The sequence below is a fragment of the Physella acuta genome, unplaced genomic scaffold (genome assembly GCF_028476545.2).
Source record: "Physella acuta isolate Inbredline_101_S28 unplaced genomic scaffold, ASM2847654v3 ptg000543l, whole genome shotgun sequence".
NCBI lineage: Eukaryota > Metazoa > Mollusca > Gastropoda > Physidae > Physella > Physella acuta.
This window is the reverse complement of record NW_026732062.1, coordinates 475,921-497,427: the sequence shown is the minus strand read 5'-3', so window position 1 is coordinate 497,427 and position 21,507 is coordinate 475,921. Positions and strand designations below refer to the sequence as shown.

At 36.9% G+C, this 21,507-nt stretch overlaps 2 protein-coding genes and 1 long non-coding RNA gene across 4 annotated transcripts; 2 read left to right on the top strand and 1 right to left on the bottom strand.

Moving 5' to 3' along the window:
* Positions 1-3,513: 3,513 nt before the first annotated feature.
* Positions 3,514-15,104, top strand: LOC131946038 (DNA repair protein SWI5 homolog). 2 transcript variants are annotated; one of them, XM_059306668.1, is made up of 6 exons: positions 3,514-3,604; positions 5,959-6,020; positions 6,981-7,053; positions 8,755-8,858; positions 11,805-11,899; positions 12,354-15,104. In XM_059306668.1, the coding sequence occupies exons 2-6, from the start codon at positions 6,004-6,006 to the stop codon at positions 12,416-12,418; spliced, it is 354 nt and encodes a 117-aa protein (XP_059162651.1). In that variant the 5' UTR covers positions 3,514-3,604; positions 5,959-6,003; the 3' UTR covers positions 12,419-15,104. The 2 variants fall into 2 exon arrangements, with proteins under 2 accessions (XP_059162651.1, XP_059162652.1); XM_059306669.1 differs by lacking the exon at positions 3,514-3,604 and adding an exon at positions 3,784-3,873.
* Positions 12,626-13,006, top strand: LOC131946019 (Rieske domain-containing protein-like). Its single transcript, XM_059306648.1, has one exon. The coding sequence runs from the start codon at positions 12,626-12,628 to the stop codon at positions 13,004-13,006; it is 381 nt and encodes a 126-aa protein (XP_059162631.1).
* A 2,377-nt stretch (positions 15,105-17,481) lies between the features above and the next one.
* On the bottom strand, positions 17,482-19,848 carry LOC131946006 (uncharacterized). The gene is made up of 4 exons (XR_009387651.1): positions 19,722-19,848; positions 18,440-18,543; positions 18,001-18,051; positions 17,482-17,767 (listed from the first exon to the last, which is right to left on the bottom strand). It is a non-coding gene; the product is annotated as an uncharacterized LOC131946006 (long non-coding RNA).
* Positions 19,849-21,507: the final 1,659 nt, after the last annotated feature.

Below are 21,507 nucleotides of genomic sequence, written 5' to 3'. Positions count from 1 at the left end.
ATATCTTTCCAAGCTTCACTACCAATGCTAGGCCAATATTGGGCCAAGGTGTAGCCAATATTGATAATGAATGTTTATCCTATACTGGGCCAATATTCGTGTGTTGACAGATCTGACAATTGGTCATTTTTTTGTATGGTAATAGCAGGCCAACTACTCTTTTAGTGATTTACGAAAAGTCATTTTCCACGGTAACTGAACAACGACTGTGGTCCGAAAACTTAGCTAGAGGAGGATATTGGGAAATTTAGACTGAGTGCAGCTGGGCTTTAAGAGGATGTCCACGCGATAAACAAACTTAAGACAATGTCAACAAGATAACCCCCCTCCCCATCGTCACTATACGTCACACATCGTCAAAAAATGCCAGACACCCCCCCCCCCCCCCCCCCCAAAGAACGTAACACAGGAGCTTGAAAGTCCCTTCAAAATTGTAGTTTTAGTTGTTTTTTTAATATTGATTTCTTGAGTATATCAATCAGTTTCTATAAAAATTTACAAAAAGCCATTTTAGAAATGGAAATTAACGGCTAAAACTCAGTTTCTAACATTGCTTTTTAAATTTTAAAACCGTGTCGTTTAACTTTCTGACCCCCCCCCCCCCCCCCAGTGTTTCTTCCAAACTTTTTTCTCCGGGGGGGCACTTGAAATTTTCGGGGGGGGGGCGGTAGACTTTCTTCGGGGGGGGGGGGGGGCGGACACTGTTAAAAGTATATATTTTCTATATATAAATATATAAATTTCATTTCGTTCGGGGGGGGGGGCGGTAAAAAAAATTTCGGTGGGGGGGGGAGCTTCGCCCCCCCCCCCGAAGAGATGCCTGGAAGAAACTCTGCCCCCCCCCCCCCCCCTCCCTTCCTCCCAGAATAAAAAAAAATTCGAACGCCCCGTCACCTTATACCCCTCCCCCTTTTTGGAGTATCATTTGTGGACGGACACCCACCAACCGACCCCTTCTTCTCCCCCCCCCTCACTCGTAAATAAATATTAGATCAAGTAAAAAAGAGTGCAAACGGAGCTAGTAAGTTTATATACAGTGGTCGCTGAGCGGCTAAATGCACTCCAAGTAAAAATTTGTGGAAAGAGATGTGTTTGTAGTGGGAGGTTACACAATATAGTTAGTCTCATATAAATTCAATTTTCTTCAAATTATAAAAAGAATAGCATATAATTGTAGAGCTTTAAAAATGCAATCCAACAGTACCAATTTTATTAATTTAGCATAATCGGTTGACTAAATATAATTTTTTTAGTGTCGCAAATAAAATATATAGAAACGCGACCAAAAACGCAGGTAAAAAGTCAAATTCACTAGTTTTAAAGCTAGTAAGCAAGAAAAGACATGATTCTTTCTTACTATTGAAATCAGTTTGCTTATACCTACATTTTTTTACACCAAGGTGAAAGTAAATAGTTTATATAAATTTATAAAATGCCATTTATATAATTTATTGTATGTTTTGTGATGAATTTTCAATTGGAAAATACCGCATTTGGAAGCAGAAAGGTAAATTCTACAGAACAGATGTTGTTTGGAATGTTATAGATTATAGATCTAGGCCTATATCAAAATGTTTGTTTAATAAAATTCAATTAGAGTCCACCCATTTCTGATGGGTACCTGATATACATTGGGGAAATTAAAGGTAAAAAGTAAAGGCGGCTGTGAATATCGCTGACCACACGGACAATCACTTCATATGCCAAGGTCAAGAAACATGAACTCTACTTCATCTGCCAAATAGATTGCTTTGTCTACAGAGGAATCTTAATTAATGTTTACAGGGGCCTAATAAAATTGAGTTATGTTTGTAAAAACAGTAGGCCTAAGCTTTAAAAACTTATTTTGGTCAATATCGGAAAAAATCTTTTTGACTAAATGGGTTGAAAAAAAGCTTTGAATTTGTTTCATTGTTTGTTATTATATCTTGTAGTATTTAGAATTGAAGCTTTCTTTCTTAATTACAAGTTGTATTAATTTCAAACCTTAATGTAATTTCTTTTTAATTCAGTATTAGCCTAAATGTAAGGTAGGCTACAGAATTCAGATATTACCTATGGTTTTGTGGTTTTATATGTTTATAACATTTGTATTTATGAAATGACCTAATGAAGTTATCAAGCAAACTGTTTTATTATTATTTTAATAGGCCTGCAAGTTATAAGTACAAAATATAGATATCTAATCACTAGATCTAGGTCTAAGTTTAAGAAAAAACTACCAAAAGGGTTTGAAATACTTAAATAATAGTACTAAAAGTAGCTATGTTTTGAAAAAAAAATATCTTAAACTGGAGACATTCAATTTAAAAGTCATTATAAAAACTCCACGATCTAGATTTATTTCTAGATCTCTAGTAGGAATACAGATTTAGAGGCTTTCCCATCAGTATCAATGTACTATCTTAGCTATGTGGGAGGTCAGTACGAGTTCACTGGGAAAAAAATCGGATCTGCCGTAGGGGGGTGGGTTTAGTGCGCAAATGCTCCTGACCGATTGCCAAAAGGTACAGAAATTCTAAAGATACATTTTAAAAGAAAAATGGACGGCTGAACTGCAGTTATCAAAATATCTGTGTAAGTAGAAGTATAAATTATAATATTTTACACAAATATAGCTGTCTTTTGCTAAATCTAGCTCAATTTCCACGAAAATCGCATCTGGTCGCAATAATTTTTATATCAGCTTGTCGGCCATTCAATGATCTATCACGTGTAGCAGACGCCAAACAGATTTACCCGTATGGTATTGCGCGAATGCTATTTTTAGCAACAGTGCCGAGACGCGATCGAAAAAAACGAACTAGAAAGTGGCCATAAAAAAGCGGGTCAGGGGAGGTAATTCAACTCGCATTATGAGACTAGCTACACAATAGCGTGATAGCAAATGCTTTACAGCAATAACATGTTTTGGGGAAGTATAAGGATTATTGAAAGTTAGTGTTACACTACAAGAGATTAATTCATTGTCTAAGCTCTGAGTTCGTAAGGGGATTAATTTTCGGTGGATTATTAATTAATTTAAGCTCGGGGCTTACTCATACTGATTGCCTTACTCATACTGATTGCGAAGTCTTTGTGTTCTGCAAGAGTTCAATACATACAACCCTAACCTTATCATTATCCCTCCCTAACTCAGCCTAACTGTAAAAATACAAAGACTTACACCAAAAACATACCTGCTGTCTTGGTGAAAGGGCCATTAGAAAAGCTAGACCAACTGCCTGTCAATAATATTTTAATAATGCTGACAGATTCAGTGTAGCACTGTAGTAAGTGGAAATAGTGTATACACACATTGAACATTGCATTTCATTATCATAAGAAATTTGCTCGTAATCTACTTTGCTGATCGTCCCTAGCCAAAATTAATTTAAATAGACCCTAATAAATAATTGATAGGCAGATATCTAGATTTCTAGATCTAGAATTTCTAGATGAACCGAAATCCTAAAATCGTCTGCTGAAAAAATCTAAGGGACTTAAGTATGAACTTCTTTCAGATTGTGGTATTCTTGAGTAGTCACCCCTGATCGTACCAAACAATTTTGAAGGTAAACAACCTGACGAGACCTACGCCAAACTAAAATTACTAAACTAAAAGGTATTCTTTATCTAGAAAAACTATAGCCTGTCTCTAATTTATTAGTTAAAATCTAGATGTAGATCATCAATGTAAATTGTCCGTGAAAGGACAAGAATCTCTAGAAATCTAGGTCTATCTGAAATATCTTTCTCTCAAGTTTCATCACAACTCACTGACTCACTAACACTTGCAACTGTGATTGGGATTCAAGAATCAATGTGATGACTCTGCTCTACTAGAGTCTGACTTTGAAGTCTGGAGAGTGGATTTCTCGACGTGTAGCATAAGTAATCATTTGTTTTTTAAGGAAGCCAAGATCTAAATCTGTTTTAAATTACTACATACATTATTTTTTAAAATTATCATGCATAGGGATAGTCTAAATTTAGTTTTAGAGTTTTTAAAGTAATATTAGAATCTAAATATTACTAAATAATATTAATACAATTATCTATATATATAATTCTCTTCTGGGAGACGTAAGAAAACAAGCTGCAAGCGCCTCCTTGCAGTCCCCTCTCTTTCTCTCTATCACTATCACTACCACCCCCACCCCACCCCCACATGGTCTGGTGAGCTGTGGTCACGTTTAATGTTTACAAATCGTAGAGCCGGGTTTAGTGACGGCTATTAGGGGCAGATAATTTAGTTTGAAACGATTTTAAACTTACAGGAGGTAACTAAGAGGCGGCTGCTTTCACTGGGGGGGGGGGGGTGTAGGGGCGGGGTTAGGGGAAGGGGGGGGGGTTAGTGCTTTAAAGCAAATATATTCAGTGGCAGCATTGGTGCTGTCGAATTCACAAATTATGAATTACTGAAAAGTAGAAAATAAAACAACTAAATAGCGGCGTATGATACGCCGCAGGTCGGCTCGTATAATATAATAAGCCAATAAGTATTATTAAAGTAAGTAGATCTATAAATAATAAAAAAAAAATATATCATTGACTATCAAGTAAGTAGTATCAAGAACTAAACTAAGAAATAGTGTCTAAAAAATGCTAAAAGTCGCTAAGTTTTCTCTGAACTCTAAGTCAAAGTGAGACTAGATCTAAGTGAATAAGAAGTAAAGGGAGTCTAAGTCTAGGCTAGGTCACCAAAAAACTAAGTCAGTAAGACTTAGTACAACAATAAGTACTAGAATCTCTAGTAACTAGCTTAAACTTAGTAACTAAACTACTCTAAACTAAAGGTTACTGGTTACACTATCACTTTTACTAGTATTACACTCTATTCTATCATGAATAGTTTAGATCTAATCTAGACATATAATGCACGGGTGTAGCGAGGAGAGGGTGGGTGTGGGCGCCGACCCTAAGGACACCAAACAGGATAAATAAAAAATTTCTTTCAAAGCTGCATTACTAAATTATTAAAGCTGCATTACTAAATTATCAAGTCAAAGTTAATAAAATAAACGACTACTTGGCTTTACAGACTTTTAAAACTGTTATCTACATCACCATAATAATAGGGTAAAATGACAGGTAAACAGTGCCTTGAACTTTCCAAAAGGGGCATGAGGGGGGGGGGGGGGGGGGAACAGGACCTTATTTCACTAATGTAAATATCTATAGGCTTATTTAAAGGGGTGGGGGGGTGGCGCGCAAATTTGCCCTGACCGTTGTCACTGACTTCATTTCACTGGGAATAGGCATCCTAACTTTACTTAGCCCACTATCAATTTACCAATTTTTAGATGAAGCAAAAAAGATATCTGGTGAAAAGCATTTGCCTATTTGAATCATTTTTCATAATTTTTATTTAGCGAATAAATTGGATGATTGAAATTCAATATTGTAAGCCCCAACTAACACCCGAAAAGTAGGTAGGAGAAATTCATATTAATCCCAAATTAAATATCTAACTAAAACAAAACATTGTTGGCTATGGGTTTTTTTTTAAAGTGTAAACAACATGTAAATTAGGAACCTGTGTTAGCAGCACCAACTGTACACTGCCCTTCATTCAGTGATCATGTGACCTCTTGGAACTAACATATAATTCCTTGAAAATCTTTAATTTAGGAATAGGTCATTTCTCGATCTCAACCCTTACTTGCAGCTCTTACTGACTATAAAATTAACAGCATCATCATCAAGTTAAAATCTTTGGGCTTCTATGAGATCTGTAGTTTCAGGGGAGAAAGCATTACATGGTTTTTGAGCTCTAGTTGCTTGAGGTCACATTTCCATTTCTAATCAGTGTTTGTCCCCTTGATGAACGATGTTGATAGTTTCATCTAAAGAAGTATCATCTTCAGATGCTGCCTTTATACTTGATAGAATTTAATCATCAGAAAAATCTATGATTATTTGAAAATAATATTTGAGTCAGGTATTTATTTTAGATTTTTGTTTTATTTCTTGCAGCCCAGAGAACTGAAGCTATCTGTCTGATTTGTTTCCCTTCATTAAATGAAGAGATTCAGAAGGTGAGTGCAGCCTGCATCTAACAACTTTCAACAAATATAACTGGTGTAATTGATAGGCTGATGAACAGTTGGTTGATACCATCTTTAAAGGTTATCTTAAATCTTGAACAATATCTGATCTGAAACATGGGCCTGACTTACTTATTAACCTGAATGAACCTGAAAAAGTATACAAAATAAAAAAAAACTCTGTAAAAACTTTTAAAATATCGTATGGTACCATTCCATGAAAGCATTTTACTGTTTCAGAAGTCACCTGCAAAACTTTATGATATCATTGATAGAGATCAACTATGACCTAAGCATTTATTTGTTTAAATAATCCTCATAAAAAGTGTATTAGACTACATTACAACATGGTGAAATATATTATTAACATCTCCAATGTTACTTGTAGCACTGAAGGCATTTCAACTTAATAATGTATTATATGTTTATATGTAGGTATGTGTGTTTATAACTATGTTTATAATAATACATATTGGCAATTGTGGCCTTATAATCTTAGTAGGCCATCTTTATTAACTAAAGTTTCTCACAACGCCCTATCAGGTTAAAAAAAAATTTAAACAAATTTAGACAAGGATGCTTAAAATGATAGCAATTAATTCAATAACTGTACAAATAAAGACTTAAAATGAAAGATAACAATTGTAAAAGATCCTCCTAACTATAGTCCTGGTAGCTATTGGATGGAGGCCCTCATTATCTCTTCAGCAAACTTCATTTATCTCTCACCATCTCCACTTGGGACTGTGGAAAATTACAACACAATGCTTCTATTGCTTTAGTAGTCGCAAGTAGTTTAATAATGGCAGGGGAACCAGGATTGTTTTTTGCCAAAAGTGACCCCCCTCCCCCTCCCCCAAACTTATTCCACTTCTGCTTGTACTTAATAAACATGTAGTTAATGAACATGTAATTAATGAATGCAAATTTTTTTTCTTCATCTCGTTCCAGTTCCCAACAAGCCTCAACTCCAGAGCACACATCACCAGTCACAAGACAGTTCAAATCTCCTGTCTGTAGAACTGTGAGTCATTGTTTGTCTTTGTTCAAATCTCCTGTCTGTAGAACTGTGAGTCATTTTTTGTCTTTATAAGACAGTTCAAATCTCCTGTCTGTAGAACTGTGAGTCATTTTTTGTCTTTATAAGACAGTTCAAATCTCCTGTCTGTAGAACTGTGAGTCATTGTTTGTCTTTGTTCAAATCTCCTGTCTGTAGAACTGTGAGTCATTTTTTGTCTTTATAAGACAGTTCAAATCTCCTGTCTGTAGAACTGTGAGTCATTTTTTGTCTTTATAAGACAGTTCAAATCTCCTGTCTGTAGAACTGTGAGTCATTGTTTGTCTTTGTTCAAATCTCCTGTCTGTAGAATTGGGAGTCATTGTTTGTCTTTGTTCAAATCTCCTGTCTGTAGAACTGTGAGTCATTGTTTGTCTTTATAAGACAGTTCAAATCTCCTGTCTGTAGAACTGTGAGTCATTGTTTGTCTTTGTTCAAATCTCCTGTCTGTAGAATTGTGAGTCATTGTTTGTCTTTATAAGACAGTTCAAATCTCCTGTCTGTAGAACTGTGAGTCATTGTTTGTCTTTATAAGACAGTTCAAATCTCCTGTCTGTAGAATTGGGAGTCATTGTTTGTCTTTGTTCAAATCTCCTGTCTGTAGAACTGTGAGTCATTGTTTGTCTTTATAAGACAGTTCAAATCTCCTGTCTGTAGAACTGTGAGTCATTGTTTGTCTTTATAAGACAGTTCAAATCTCCTGTCTGTAGAATTGGGAGTCATTGTTTGTCTTTGTTCAAATCTCCTGTCTGTAGAACTGTGAGTCATTGTTTGTCTTTATAAGACAGTTCAAATCTCCTGTCTGTAGAACTGTGAGTCATTGTTTGTCTTTATAAGACAGTTCAAATCTCCTGTCTGTAGAATTGGGAGTCATTGTTTGTCTTTGTTCAAATCTCCTGTCTGTAGAACTGTGAGTCATTGTTTGTCTTTGTTCAAATCTCCTGTCTGTAGAACTGTGAGTCATTGTTTGTCTTTGTTCAAATCTCCTGTCTGTAGAACTGTGAGTCATTGTTTGTCTTTATAAGACAGTTCAAATCTCCTGTCTGTAGAACTGTGAGTCATTGTTTGTCTTTATAAATCATGTCTGTATTGCCTTGTATTCAAGTAAAGCAACAAGGTAACCAGTCTACAAGCAAAAAGTAGAGTTTGTTCATCTCACCTGCTTGTTTATCTCACCTGTTTGTTCATGTCACCTTTAGTTCATGTCATCTCACCTGTTTGTTCATGTCACCTGTTTCTTCATCTCACTTGTTTGTTCATCTCACCTGTTAGTTCATGTCATCTCACCTGTTTGTAATAGTTTGGTCAGTTTATTCATCAGTGCTGGGTGGACATTCCATAGACTCAAGACCAGGATCTGAACTCCATACTTTCAAGTTAACAGTCTCACACTCTACCACCCAACCACACCACTCTATACTACAAATACAAACAGCAGTTTTTTATCCTGATTCACATCATTTACACATGGATGACCTACAAGCTTAACACTGACCATGACAGCTTAGGTCACTCTAATCCTTGCTTGAACATACTGGCACATTTGGTGGGCGTGTTGTGTTGTTCTTGTTGTTTTAAACAGCCCATAGATCTCCCATTATAAGCTGCCAATTGCACTGTGTATTTCCTGTTTGTCCAGGTAAGGTAAATAAAGGTTTATTCTTGCAGAGTAAAGCCCAGTCACCTGTAATCACAGAGGTGAGTGAACAGGTAGAAGAGCTGAGGAAATCACTGCAGCAAACAGAAAGTGAGATTAAAGAGTTACTCGCTGCGTATGTACAATCTTTCTTTGTTTTATTGCTCTAGTGGTATTTCTTTCTTTGTTTTATTGGTCTAGTGGTATTTCTTTCTTTGTTTCATTGGACTAGTGTTATTTCTTTCTTTGTTTCATTGCTCTAGTGTTATTTCTTTCTTTGTTTCATTGCTCTAGTGGTATTTCTTTCTTTGTTTCATTGGTCTAGTGGTATTTCTTTCTTTGTTTCATTGGTCTAGTGTTATTTCTTTCTTTGTTTCATTGGTCTTGTGGTATTTCTTTCTTTGTTTCATTGCTCTAGTGGTATCTCTTTCTTTGTTTCATTGGTCTAGTGTTTTTTCTTTCTTTGTTTCATTGGTCTAGTGTTATTTCTTTCTTTGTTTCATTGGTCTAGTGTTATTTCTTTCTTTGTTTCATTGGTCTTGTGTTATTTCTTTCTTTGTTTCATGGGTCTAGTGTTTTTACTTTCTTTGTTTCATTGGTCTAGTGTTATTTCTTTCTTTGTTTCATTGGTCTAGTGTTATTTCTTTCTTTGTTTCATTGGTCTAGTGTTATTTCTTTCTTTGTTTCATGGGTCTAGTGTTTTTACTTTCTTTGTTTCATTGGTCTAGTGTTATTTCTTTCTTTGTTTCATTGGTCTAGTGTTATTTCTTTCTTTGTTTCATGGGTCTAGTGTTTTTTCTTTCTTTGTTTCATTGGTCTAGTGTTATTTCTTTCTTTGTTTCATGGGTCTTGTGTTCTTTCTTTCTTTGTACCATAACTTAGTTAACCCCACATATTACAACCACGTTCAGTAGATGTTGGTATTTGTGTATCTTCAACACAGCTGTTCTGTTTCTTTAACAATGTATAAGGAGCTGATGTCATAGACTAGCTCATTTTAACTTAAATATTGGATTCAAACTTAAAACACCTGTTTTTTTACTTAACTCTGCCTGTTGACCACACCATCTAGTGTTATTTCTTTCTTTGTTTCATGGGTCTTGTGTTCTTTCTTTCTTTGTACCATAACTTAGTTAACCCCACATATTACAACCACGTTCAGTAGATGTTGGTATTTGTGTATCTTCAACACAGCTGTTCTGTTTCTTTAACAATGTATAAGGAGCTGATGTCATAGACTAGCTCATTTTAACTTAAATATTGGATTCAAACTTAAAACACCTGTTTTTTTACTTAACTCTGCCTGTTGACCACACCATCCATAGCTCACCACAGTTCCCTACCACCACAGTTCCCCACCACCACAGTTCCTCACCACCACAGTCCCCCACCACCACCACAGTTGCCCACCACCACCACCACAGTTCCCCACCACCACCACAACAGTTGCCCACCACCACCACCACAGTTCCCCACCACCACCACAACAGTTGCCCACCACCACCACAGTTCCTCACCACCACAGTCCCCCACCACCACCACCACAGTTCCTCACCACCACAGTCCCCCACCACCACCACCACAGTTCCTCACCACCACAGTCCCCCACCACCACCACCACAGTTGCCCACCACCACCACCACAGTTCCTCACCACCACAGTTCCCCACCACCACCACCACAGTTCCCCACCACCACCACAGTCCCCCACCACCACCACCACAGTCCCCCACCACCACCACCACATTTGCCCACCACCACCACCACAGTTCCCCACCACCACCACCACAGTTCCCCACCACCACCACAGTTGCCCACCACCACCACCACAGTTCCCCACCACCACCACAGTCCCCCACCACCACCACCACAGTTCCCCACCACCACCACCACAGTCCCCCACCACCACCACCACAGTTGCCCACCACCACCACCACAGTCCCCCACCACCACCACCACAGTCCCCCACCACCACCACCACAGTTCCCCACCACCACAGTTCCCCACCACCACCACCACAGTTCCCCACCACCACCACCACAGTTCCTCACCACCACAGTTCCCCACCACCACCACCACAGTTCCCCACCACCACCACCACAGTTCCCCACCACCACCACCACAGTTCCTCACCACCACAGTTCCCCACCACCACCACCACAGTTCCCCACCACCACCACAGTTGCCCACCACCACCACCACAGTCCCCCACCACCACCACAGTTGCCCACCACCACCACCACAGTTCCCCACCACCACAGTCCCCCACCACCACCACCACAGTTCCCCACCACCACCACCACAGTTCCCCACCACCACCACCACAGTCCCCCACCACCACCACCACAGTTCCCCACCACCACCACCACAGTTCCCCACCACCACCACCACAGTCCCCCACCACCACCACCACAGTTCCCCACCACCACAGTTCCCCACCACCACCACCACAGTTCCCCACCACCACCACCACAGTTCCCCACCACCACAGTTCCCCACCACCACCACCACAGTTCCCCACCACCACCACCACAGTTCCCCACCACCACCACCACAGTCCCCCACCACCACCACCACAGTTCCCCACCACCACAGTTCCCCACCACCACCACCACAGTTCCCCACCACCACCACAGTTGCCCACCACCACCACAGTCCCCCACCACCACCACAGTTGCCCACCACCACCACCACAGTCCCCCACCACCACCACAGTTGCCCACCACCACCACCACAGTCCCCCACCACCACCACCACAGTTCCTCACCACCACAGTTCCCCACCACCACAGTCCCCCACCACCACCACAGTCCCCCACCACCACCACCACAGTCCCCCACCACCACCACCACAGTTCCCCACCACCACAGTTCCCCACCACCACCACCACAGTTCCCCACCACCACCACCACAGTTCCCCACCACCACCACCACAGTTCCCCACCACCACAACAGTTGCCCACCACCACCACCACAGTTCCCCACCACCACAGTTGCCCACCACCACCACCACCACCACAGTTGCCCATCACCATTACCACAGTCCCCCACTACCACTGATGTTATATGAAATATGATTCCAGTGGCTGTGATGAGAGGGAGCTCCAGACACACATAGACAAACTACATGAGTACAATGAAATCAAAGATGTTGGGCAAATCATCCTGGGTAGATTAGGTAAGCAACTTGTATAGTTTTATAGAAAAAATATAGAAATATTTTGGTAAATTGACTTTCCTTTTTATTTAAATTGGTGAAAGAATTTTAGAAATGGTTTCTTAGTTAATGCTGTTTCACTTATTTTCTAGCAATTTATATTTACCTTTTTAATAAAAAAAATTTAAGATTGTTACATTTAAACATTTAAGTATTGTAAATTTACATTTATTAAAATGTCTGCAGTATTTAATATATAGATAGAAATTCAAATCCCAAATGTCTTGAAGTAATCAAACATGGGGGTGGAGGGGTGACAAATGTAATTCTATTAAAAGCAGTGTCATGGTACACCACGTTAGTCTCTGTGTACTTTGTAAATATTTGATGGTTTTTTTTAAATGTATTTTTTAATAATCTGTTTAGCTTATAAATATTTGATGTTTTTCCAAATGTTTGTTTCTACTGTCTACAGCTAACCTAGAGGGTCTCCAGACAAAAGATATGTATGAGAGATATGGACTGGAATTAAATGATTAAATACAAGAATTTGTTACTACAGTCTGTGTTGCTTTTTTCATACCACACCTTTCACAAAAACCAATTGTATTACGTTTATTAACATATTTATTTATTTACTGTTCACTTCAACATTTTGGTTATCCTTTTATTTTTGGAAATTTTCAATTGTTGCAATTTATCTAGTTATAAATTTCTGTTTACTTTTGTTATTTGAAACACTAAGCGATGGCCTCTGCTGATGGTGCTAATTTTGAATCCCAACCAAAACCTAACTGGCACCTAGTTGGGAAGGTGGATGAGCTGAAACAGAAACCATGTCGCAAAATCTACATGAAAAATGGCCCCAGTCTGGCACTGTTCTACGCTGCACCTGACACTTTCTTCCTGACCAATTCCAGCTGTCCCCACAACAAAGGACCGCTGGAACAGGGGGACATAGAGGACATAGACGGCAGGTACCACATCACTTGTCCCCTGCACTTCTACAGCTTTGACCTGACCTCTGGCATGTCAAGGTCAGGGCTGGTCCTGAAGACCTATCAGACTGAGATCAGGGGAGACGACCTTTATGCCTTAACTGACCATCCAGTATCTTTAACACGCTAGTCACAAATTGTTGTAGGTAGATTATCTCCATGTCTTAGTCCACCAGCTAAATACTACATACAAGTAATAAAGTATTACTGGACACGTGGGTCTTTTCATCTGATGACCATCTGATATTTAACTTGCTGGTATTAAATTATGACAGGGGGTGTTATATTTGATATATTTAACTTGCTATTGCTAACAAGATGAATTGCTTATCCCTTATTTCAACACCCAATATAATTTACATGCTAGTAGTTATAGTAGTAAACTGAGTGTAGTAAACCTTGATCATACTTAATGCCTTACCTGACTTTCCAATATCTTTGAACACTAGTAAGTAGCATAGCAGAATTAAGTAAAGAGGATAGGTATGCTTTTAGCTGAATACCATCATGTGTTACGCAGAAAATGCATTCTAGCAGACCAGTGTTTTATTCTAAATGAATGTAAAAATATTTTTTGGTTATAAATAGTTATTATATATATATTATGAATTACTAGAGGTAAACGACTCTTAGGCATCAGGATGATTATTATAGATGCAATTGTTTCATTAATTTATCTACTGTCAAGTACTTTATCTCAATAAATCTTTGTTTTTGGAATGTGGCAGAAGTTTTTTTTTTTGTTTCATACTTTTTTTTACACTTTAATTAAACTATGGGTCTGTCAGTATTAATTTACACAAACATTATTTAGTTGTATTCCTTCACTTAATAATAGTATATACATTATGTTTTGCTTGCATATTATATTAATTTCACTGAATTATTTTAACTTATGCATTTTTATATTATGCATAGCTATTCAGAAATCAAAATGTGTGTATTTCTTACATTGATCTCTGATCATAACTTTGTTTGTTTTACCCAAGGTCTCTGTACCTTATACTATCACTTACTTAGTCCTTTGAAGCCCCTGAGGAGCTAAGAAGTTCTGCTAGACCCCTACACCTGCCTCTGGACAGCTCTCTTTAGTCCAGCCCATGTATGCTCGCAGACCTTGCTTCTCCTTCCACAATCCTTTTCCAGTATTGTTAATTGTGCCTATGTACTAGACTTTACTTGTTGATAACTAAAATTTTCTTTGATCTACAATTTTACTCAATTTTAGTTATTTCTGGAACTTTGGTTTTTTTGCAATTATTTATACTGATAGCAGGGATTTTGGTTTTTATCACTGTTCAATAACTATTTGTCTTTTTAAAAGCAGGCCTGTGCTTTAGAATTTCCCATTTTTTAAAGGCCCCTTGTTTAGAACTGAATATGGCTATAATGCTATAATATCCTGACTAATCATTACTCCTGTAATAGTTAACGCAACTGAAACTGTTTATTAAAACGCTGTGCTTATCTTTTCATCTTGACGTATCCATACGCTTTGGGGTTGTGCTTCACTAAGAGAAAACTCGTACCATACAGGATGTCCAAAGTTGATATTTTATATCCCCACTCTGATTTAGACATCAACAAAAATATATTTGTTCTTAACTCCACTTAAAAGTTTGATATTTTATATTGCCACTCTGATGTAGACATCAACAAAAATATAATTGTTCTTAACGTTCTTCCACTTTCAGTAATTTAATTCAGCAACATGTAATATTTATGTTGTAGTGAAACTATTTTTTATAAATTTAGTGTATTCACTGCCTGTTAGCAGTAGTTTTATTAACCAAAGCACTTGTGTTATTAATTATAGTTAAACACTTTGTGTGCAGCATGAAGTTTTGCTGGTTAAAACTTAAGTTCTATTTATAAGGGGCACCCTCATGGACCAAACCTTAAATCCTGTGTGTGTGTGGATGACATACAAAATTAATTATCACCCCCCCCCCCCCCATATTTAATTTAGTAACGTTAATTTTATGCTCTAAGGAAAATATATTTGTTGGATATAATTAAAATGGATGTTGCTGTCCTATCCTAGGGGACATTTTTTTGAAACAATTTAGTATTTACAGCAATATAAGTTATTTAGGATTTTCTGGTCTATATTTACAGTTGTTTGTTATGGAATGTGTATGCATGCACTTTACTCAGATTTTTTGTTTCCTTCATAATGATGAAGTTGGCTATAGTGTACAAAAATATTAAACATTATTAACCCTGTATTCATTGGTATGTATTCGTTGTATTCAATTATTTAAGTCACAAGTTTCCCTTTAATTATTATTAAGTGTAAATACTTCAGTGTGCCATACTAGTAAAATTATGAGTGATCAAACTTTTTGTGAACACATGAACTCTACTTTAAGCTATTATTACCCTTCAGGTTGTAAACAACTTCTGAAGTCTTTGAGCTGTGCTCACCCATAATTCTCCTAATACATAATTTTTAAACTTCACCAGTCGCTTGAAATACCTGCAATTGGCTGCAGGTTTTATTTTATTATGGCCTTCCGAACTGATGACATCTATTAGTAAAATATTAATTAGTATATGTTATTATTAAGTTTACAATAAGCTTTAGCTAACTTTTCCAATGGCACATAAATTTGCTATTAAAAATAAAAGCAAGATCTAGCTATCTCCATCTCATGGCACATGTGTCCAGTAATGCTGAAGCTGATTATTTAACTACTTAGTAAATCATGCCTTATTATGCATTCAGGATACAACTTAACTCTAAATACTAAGTAGAATATTATCCTTGAAATGAATGTCCGACCCCACCAAAGTTTGGTTACAGTTGATGGTGCATCCTTAGGTTTAACCAGCCCTGACTGCACTACAGCTTCATTAATAGAAACTGCTTAAAGCTACAAAATACTATTTCATCTGAATGATTTAGGCAAATTTAAATCACAAGATATGAAAACCAAATTAAGTTCCTATCACATTTAGTATCATCATGGCAACCAGTACTTGTAGCAATTGGATGATCAACTCCAGCCCAATACAGAAAATTATGGTTTTAGTTTTATTTTCATTATTTAAACTTTTAGTGTGCAATAAAATTAACCTTCAGTCAAGCAACACAAAATTCTGACATTACAAACCCAGAGGTAAGCAACAATAACATATTTAACAGCAAATACACAAGAAAGTTTAAACACAAATTACGACATTAATCTTTTTTAATTATTAATATTGCCTCATGTCAAAAGAACACATTTAACAAACCCAGAAATATCCAGATACACAACTAAGAAATGCAATCAAAGTGTAAATAAAATCAGTGTGCCCATACCATTGATTAGAATTTGAATTAGTCCCAAAGTAACTGGTGGAGAGACTAAAAACTTTGAAACTATGACAGAAATTTGACTGTTATAATAAGCAAAAACAGAATCAGTAAGAGTTATCTGGTCCACTGTAGAGAAAATGGACATCCCGTATAGAAATAAAATCAATTCAAAATTGTGATTAAATAGATGTACATATATAATTCAAAAGGAAGTTAAAACAACTATAATTTAGACAACAAAATACTATGTTTTGAGCAGCTCTGTGCAGTGCCAGTTAATGAATCTACTACTCGGGTTAACCTTTCTTTTTGTGAAGGCACTGTCTAAAAACAAAAAAGTGCCAAATGAGGACTTCCCATAAGAAATAACATTACTCTGCCTCTAAAACCACAGACACAAAAAAAATGTGCCAATATATACCCGGTATGTAAATAAAAAAAACTAAGGTGTCAACACCTTTACTTTAAACGGGTTTATCATAATGTATATATCACCAACAGATACAAATTTTTAACTGAAAGTGACATTAACAATGTAGCTAATGAACAATTAAATTAAAATGTCATCAACACAGCAAGGTAAAAATAATAAAATATGAAGAGAAAAGACTAATCTGTGCCCATGGATATTCCCATACAAATTTCCAACAGGGATCTCCAGACCAAGCATGTCCTGAAGCCTCTTACTAGAAAAGAATCAGGAGATCCAAGTGTCTTGAGTTACAGTTAGGTGTAAATTGTTTTTCCACTCCATGCCTCAAATTTTAACCATCAGCGCAGATTAGCCAATAGAGAATTCTAATGAATGCAGTGAAGATATGAAATGTGTACAAAAATTGTATACACAGACAACTAAAACTACACATATGCTTAAACATTTTTTCTACTTGCACTTAACTGATAAATTACATTTTCAGGTATCAGTTACAAAATTGAATAGGCAAGATGAAATATTTTAATTAATTACTACGAGCCGGCCCGCGGCATAACATACGCCGCTATTTAGTTGTTTCTAATTTTCAATAATTCATAATTTGTGAATTCGACAGTACCAACGCTGACACTGAAAATATTTCTTTAAAACACTATAAGTAGCTCGTTAAGGACCATAACCCCCCCCCCTTCCTTCCCTCCCCCCCTCCTCCTCCCCCCCCCCCCTACGTTTAAAATCGTTGGCTCTACTTGTAAACATTTAGAGTGAACACAGCTCACTAAAACCATGTAGGGGTGGGGAGGTAGGGAGAGCGTTTGCAGCTTGTTTTCTAACGGCTCGAAGAAGAGAATTATATATATAGATACACTTTGCAAGATGACCACCGAAAAAAAATTTAAATTCAAATATTTTTGCTCTCAATGAAAACCATGTATAGTAAAAATTTTATGTGTACCATATCACAAAAAATAACAAGCCCTGGCCTCCACAAAAGTTTCTTGATTCTAAGTTTTCCAGGTTTGCTTTATGCATTAACAATAATATCAAACATAAAAAGTGGGAGAAAAAATACAGGCTAAACTGGGAATTGGCTTATTTCTTGGGGGTGGCAGCTTTCTTTGTCTTTGCCTTGGATTTGGCCTTCTTGACTCCTCCTGAAGTGGAGCAATACAGAAAAGAAAACATTAGCACAAACAACCAAAAGAAATAAAAGCAGTTTAATCAATATAGACCTTGTCTACAAAGTCCATTAACAAATTGATATTAAAGTATTTTTCAATACTTTAAAATTGCACATATAAACCAACACTTTGTATTGCTCAGGATAAAAGGGACTGGTTTATATATTCATTTATATTTATATAGTTTTAAATAACTTTGGGCCTACCTGCTTTCTTCCCTTTCTTCTCAGCGGGCTTCTTTGGCGTCTTCTTTGTAGCTATGGGATTTTAAAAAAAAAAAGCTACAAGTATGTCTAGATAAATATAAAATGAAACAAAAAGCTATGAATTACAAAGTAAAAATAAAGATGAAGATATAAAACAGATAATTAGAACAAGATATACATTATTTTATCAAGCAACTTAACTAGTCTTCATCAGACTGCACTTAATCTCTTCAAACCCATGCCCTCCAAATTTAAAAAAAATAAATATTAAATAGTTAAAGCTGATTAAATAATTTCCAGAAATGCTATACTGTACTATTTTTATACTATACTAATAAATATCTGGAAACTTGTCATTTATTAAACAAGGTGTTGGCAATATCACAAATTCAAAAGAAGAGCCCCATATGCCCAATAGATACATCTATCAAATGATTACCTTTAGCTACAGCTCCAGAATCGCCAGCTGCTTTCTTGCCACGACCTTTAGCGGCTGCCATTATGAGCTTAGGCTGTTACTCAAAAGTATGATGACAAAAAAGTCTGCAAAAATAAGAAGAAATGTCAAGAACAAGGGTAAACCACAAAAACAACCTTAATTTTATTACAATGGGATTAAAATAGACCAGTTAGACAAACAACCTTATTACAATATTTAGTTAAATACAAGTTGCATACTAGACTAGGTAGGCCTATTTATTAGTGTCACTCCAAATAGTCATGGGGTTTAATTAAATTAGGAATCATAACTTGGCCTGTTGGTAAGTAGTAAGTAGGCCTAAATTGTGAATGTAGGGCCTAGGTGAAAATTCAAAATAAGATAAAACATGACTTATGATACTAGATCTATCTGTAGGCTATATTTAACTATAGTATGTAGTATGTAAACCTATACTTAGTCTATAATAATATAAACTAAATCTATATCTAGATCTAATTTCTAAATAGCAGCAATACTAAATCTAAAAATTGACTTAATTTTAGATCCCAACCTATGCTTAGACATCTAGAATCTAGATCTAGATCTGCAGTGTAATTAATTAGGCGGGAAAGTGACTTCCAATAGTTCTAGGCTACCTCTGAGCTGAGCTAGACCAGAGGGCGAGTGCTAAATCTAGATTTATTCTCCTGAACGATGCTTAGTTGATGATAATAAATTAATGTTGCTTAGCATTTACAACATAGATCAAGATCTGAATGTGTTAAAAATAAAAACACCGCTCCTTGCCCGTGTAAAAACTTTGTTTACTAACAAAATAAGGGGCAGATTGAGGTCAGTAGTCGAGGTTTATTTGACAAAACTGCTAGGGGCATACCGCATGGTACCAATAAGAAACGCGGAAGTGTAAATTAACCATTTAATGTACAAGTAAATTTTCATTGTAAAAAAATAAAATATAAAACCCCATTAATAATAAAAAGAAATAAACGTTATGAAACATTTTTTTACGCGAAAACGAAGTGTTGTTTGAGAGGTTAGGTCGTCTGCCGCACAGAAGATGGCCGACGAAGCTTCACTATGTTCAAGTAAGAACGCGTAAGTTTTTAGTTCGACCAGCAGCCAGACTGAACTGAAAATATGCTATAAATATGCGCGCAGCACGTGCTATGTCGACTCGGAAAAAAAATGTAAAAAATTTTATATACTTGTAATATCACGTTGGGGCATTGAAAGTATGTTTATCATGAAAAATTATGTAATTGCATAAAATTTAACATACCTTCTTCTTTGTTTCTGTCTAGATCGCTATGGCAGGGAGAAGACGCTATGAGTTGTAGCTGGAAGTGTTGAAAGTGGGTCATAATGTCCAAACCAACCAATGAGCGCCGTGTACACTAACAAAACAGATTATCGACGAATCGGAGTGTTACTTGCATTTCGCTACCTAGAGAGCCCGCGCCTTGAAACGCATTTTCATTGGTTAGATTGTGGGTCTCTAAATTTAGATGAAATGCAGGTCATGCAAGGGAAAAAACCGCAATCACTAGGCACAAAATACTGCTGATCGTATGGAGGACTAGGCTGGCATGTTATGCTCTCCTCGGTTGCCCTGTTGCATCTCACCAAAACAGAGCTATGATGCAACAATGCATTAGGGCCTATCATTCTTATTTTTTTCCCATTGGAAACTGCATAATACAACTTACAGCCCATTGATCACAAAGACCACTTTTTGTTTCTATTTTGAATGAAGTGCCATTATTTTCTCTTCCAAAATACGAACTTGGTTTTAGTTAACTCTTTAGTTTTAAGGACGACCACTCAAATCTAAACGTAATTAAATGTGATAGATCTATTCCCTTCTGGCACGCCAATTCCGTTTTGACGTCTGGTGTCAGGCAACATATTGAAATATCTTAATTTTAGTCCATTTATTTTGACACCCTACCCCCTTGACTCACTTTTTTTCGCAAATAAAAAAAATAACCAGACCACTCTATTATTGACGCAAACTTCGCCGACACCCTCCTAAAATAACAGATTTTTTTTTTTAAATCTAACATCTCGTGACACCATTGAGGCCTACCCTCCTCTACATGTACGTATAACCATAACTGTACGTATAATCATAACAGTTATGATTAATGCACTGGTAAATAAGAAATTACCACAATACATCCCAAAAACATGCTGTCTTTGTGTTTACATTGCTTATAAATATATAGTTATCGCAATCTTAGACAATATCATTGATGATATCTCTTTCTACTACAAACATCTATAACCTATATACTATGTTTCCTCTTACATGTTTTTTTAATAGAGTTGCCGACTAGGGAAAAACTATTGTACTGTTTTGTAGTTGTTATTAGGTTCAAAGTGTAAGTGTTTATAATTTATTACAGCACTGAGGATACCCGTAAGTCTCATTTTCTCCCTCACCAACGAGACACGTTCTAACACGTCACCATTTGCAGTCATCGCTTACTTCCGTTAAAACAATACAGTGTGTACTTCAGCCAATCAATTGAGTCGATTGCCTGACTATGGAAAACACTAGGTAGCCTAATCTAGATTTCAGCGTCTCTTTTCCCTAGAGATATGTTTGTCATGGATCCCGCTTTCGCGTGTATACGACTAGCAGCACTAGATTTTTGCCAAGACAAACGTACTGCATTTAAGGAACTCTACATTAAGTTAAAACGTTAAGGTACCGTATCTAGTGAGTTGTAGTGAGCTTGAAGCTTAAGCCTACGCGGCCGTCCACAAATGACAAGTCTATACAAATGCCTCTGCATTATAGGTGGAGGGGGGGGGGGGGGGGGCGAATGTTGACGTCACACTTTTGCATTGTAAATAATGTAAATATGCAAGTAATTTTTAAAACTAAAAAAAAAAACAATTCACACATTTTCACCAAAACTCCCGTGTAGAAAAAGAAAGAGATGATGTCTTTAAAAAAAAAAAATTGATATCGGGTTGGTTAAGGGATGCGGGTTAGCTGAAGTATCAGTTTTCAGAAGGGGGGTGGGGGGTCTGACTTTCATTAGAATGGGAATTGCACA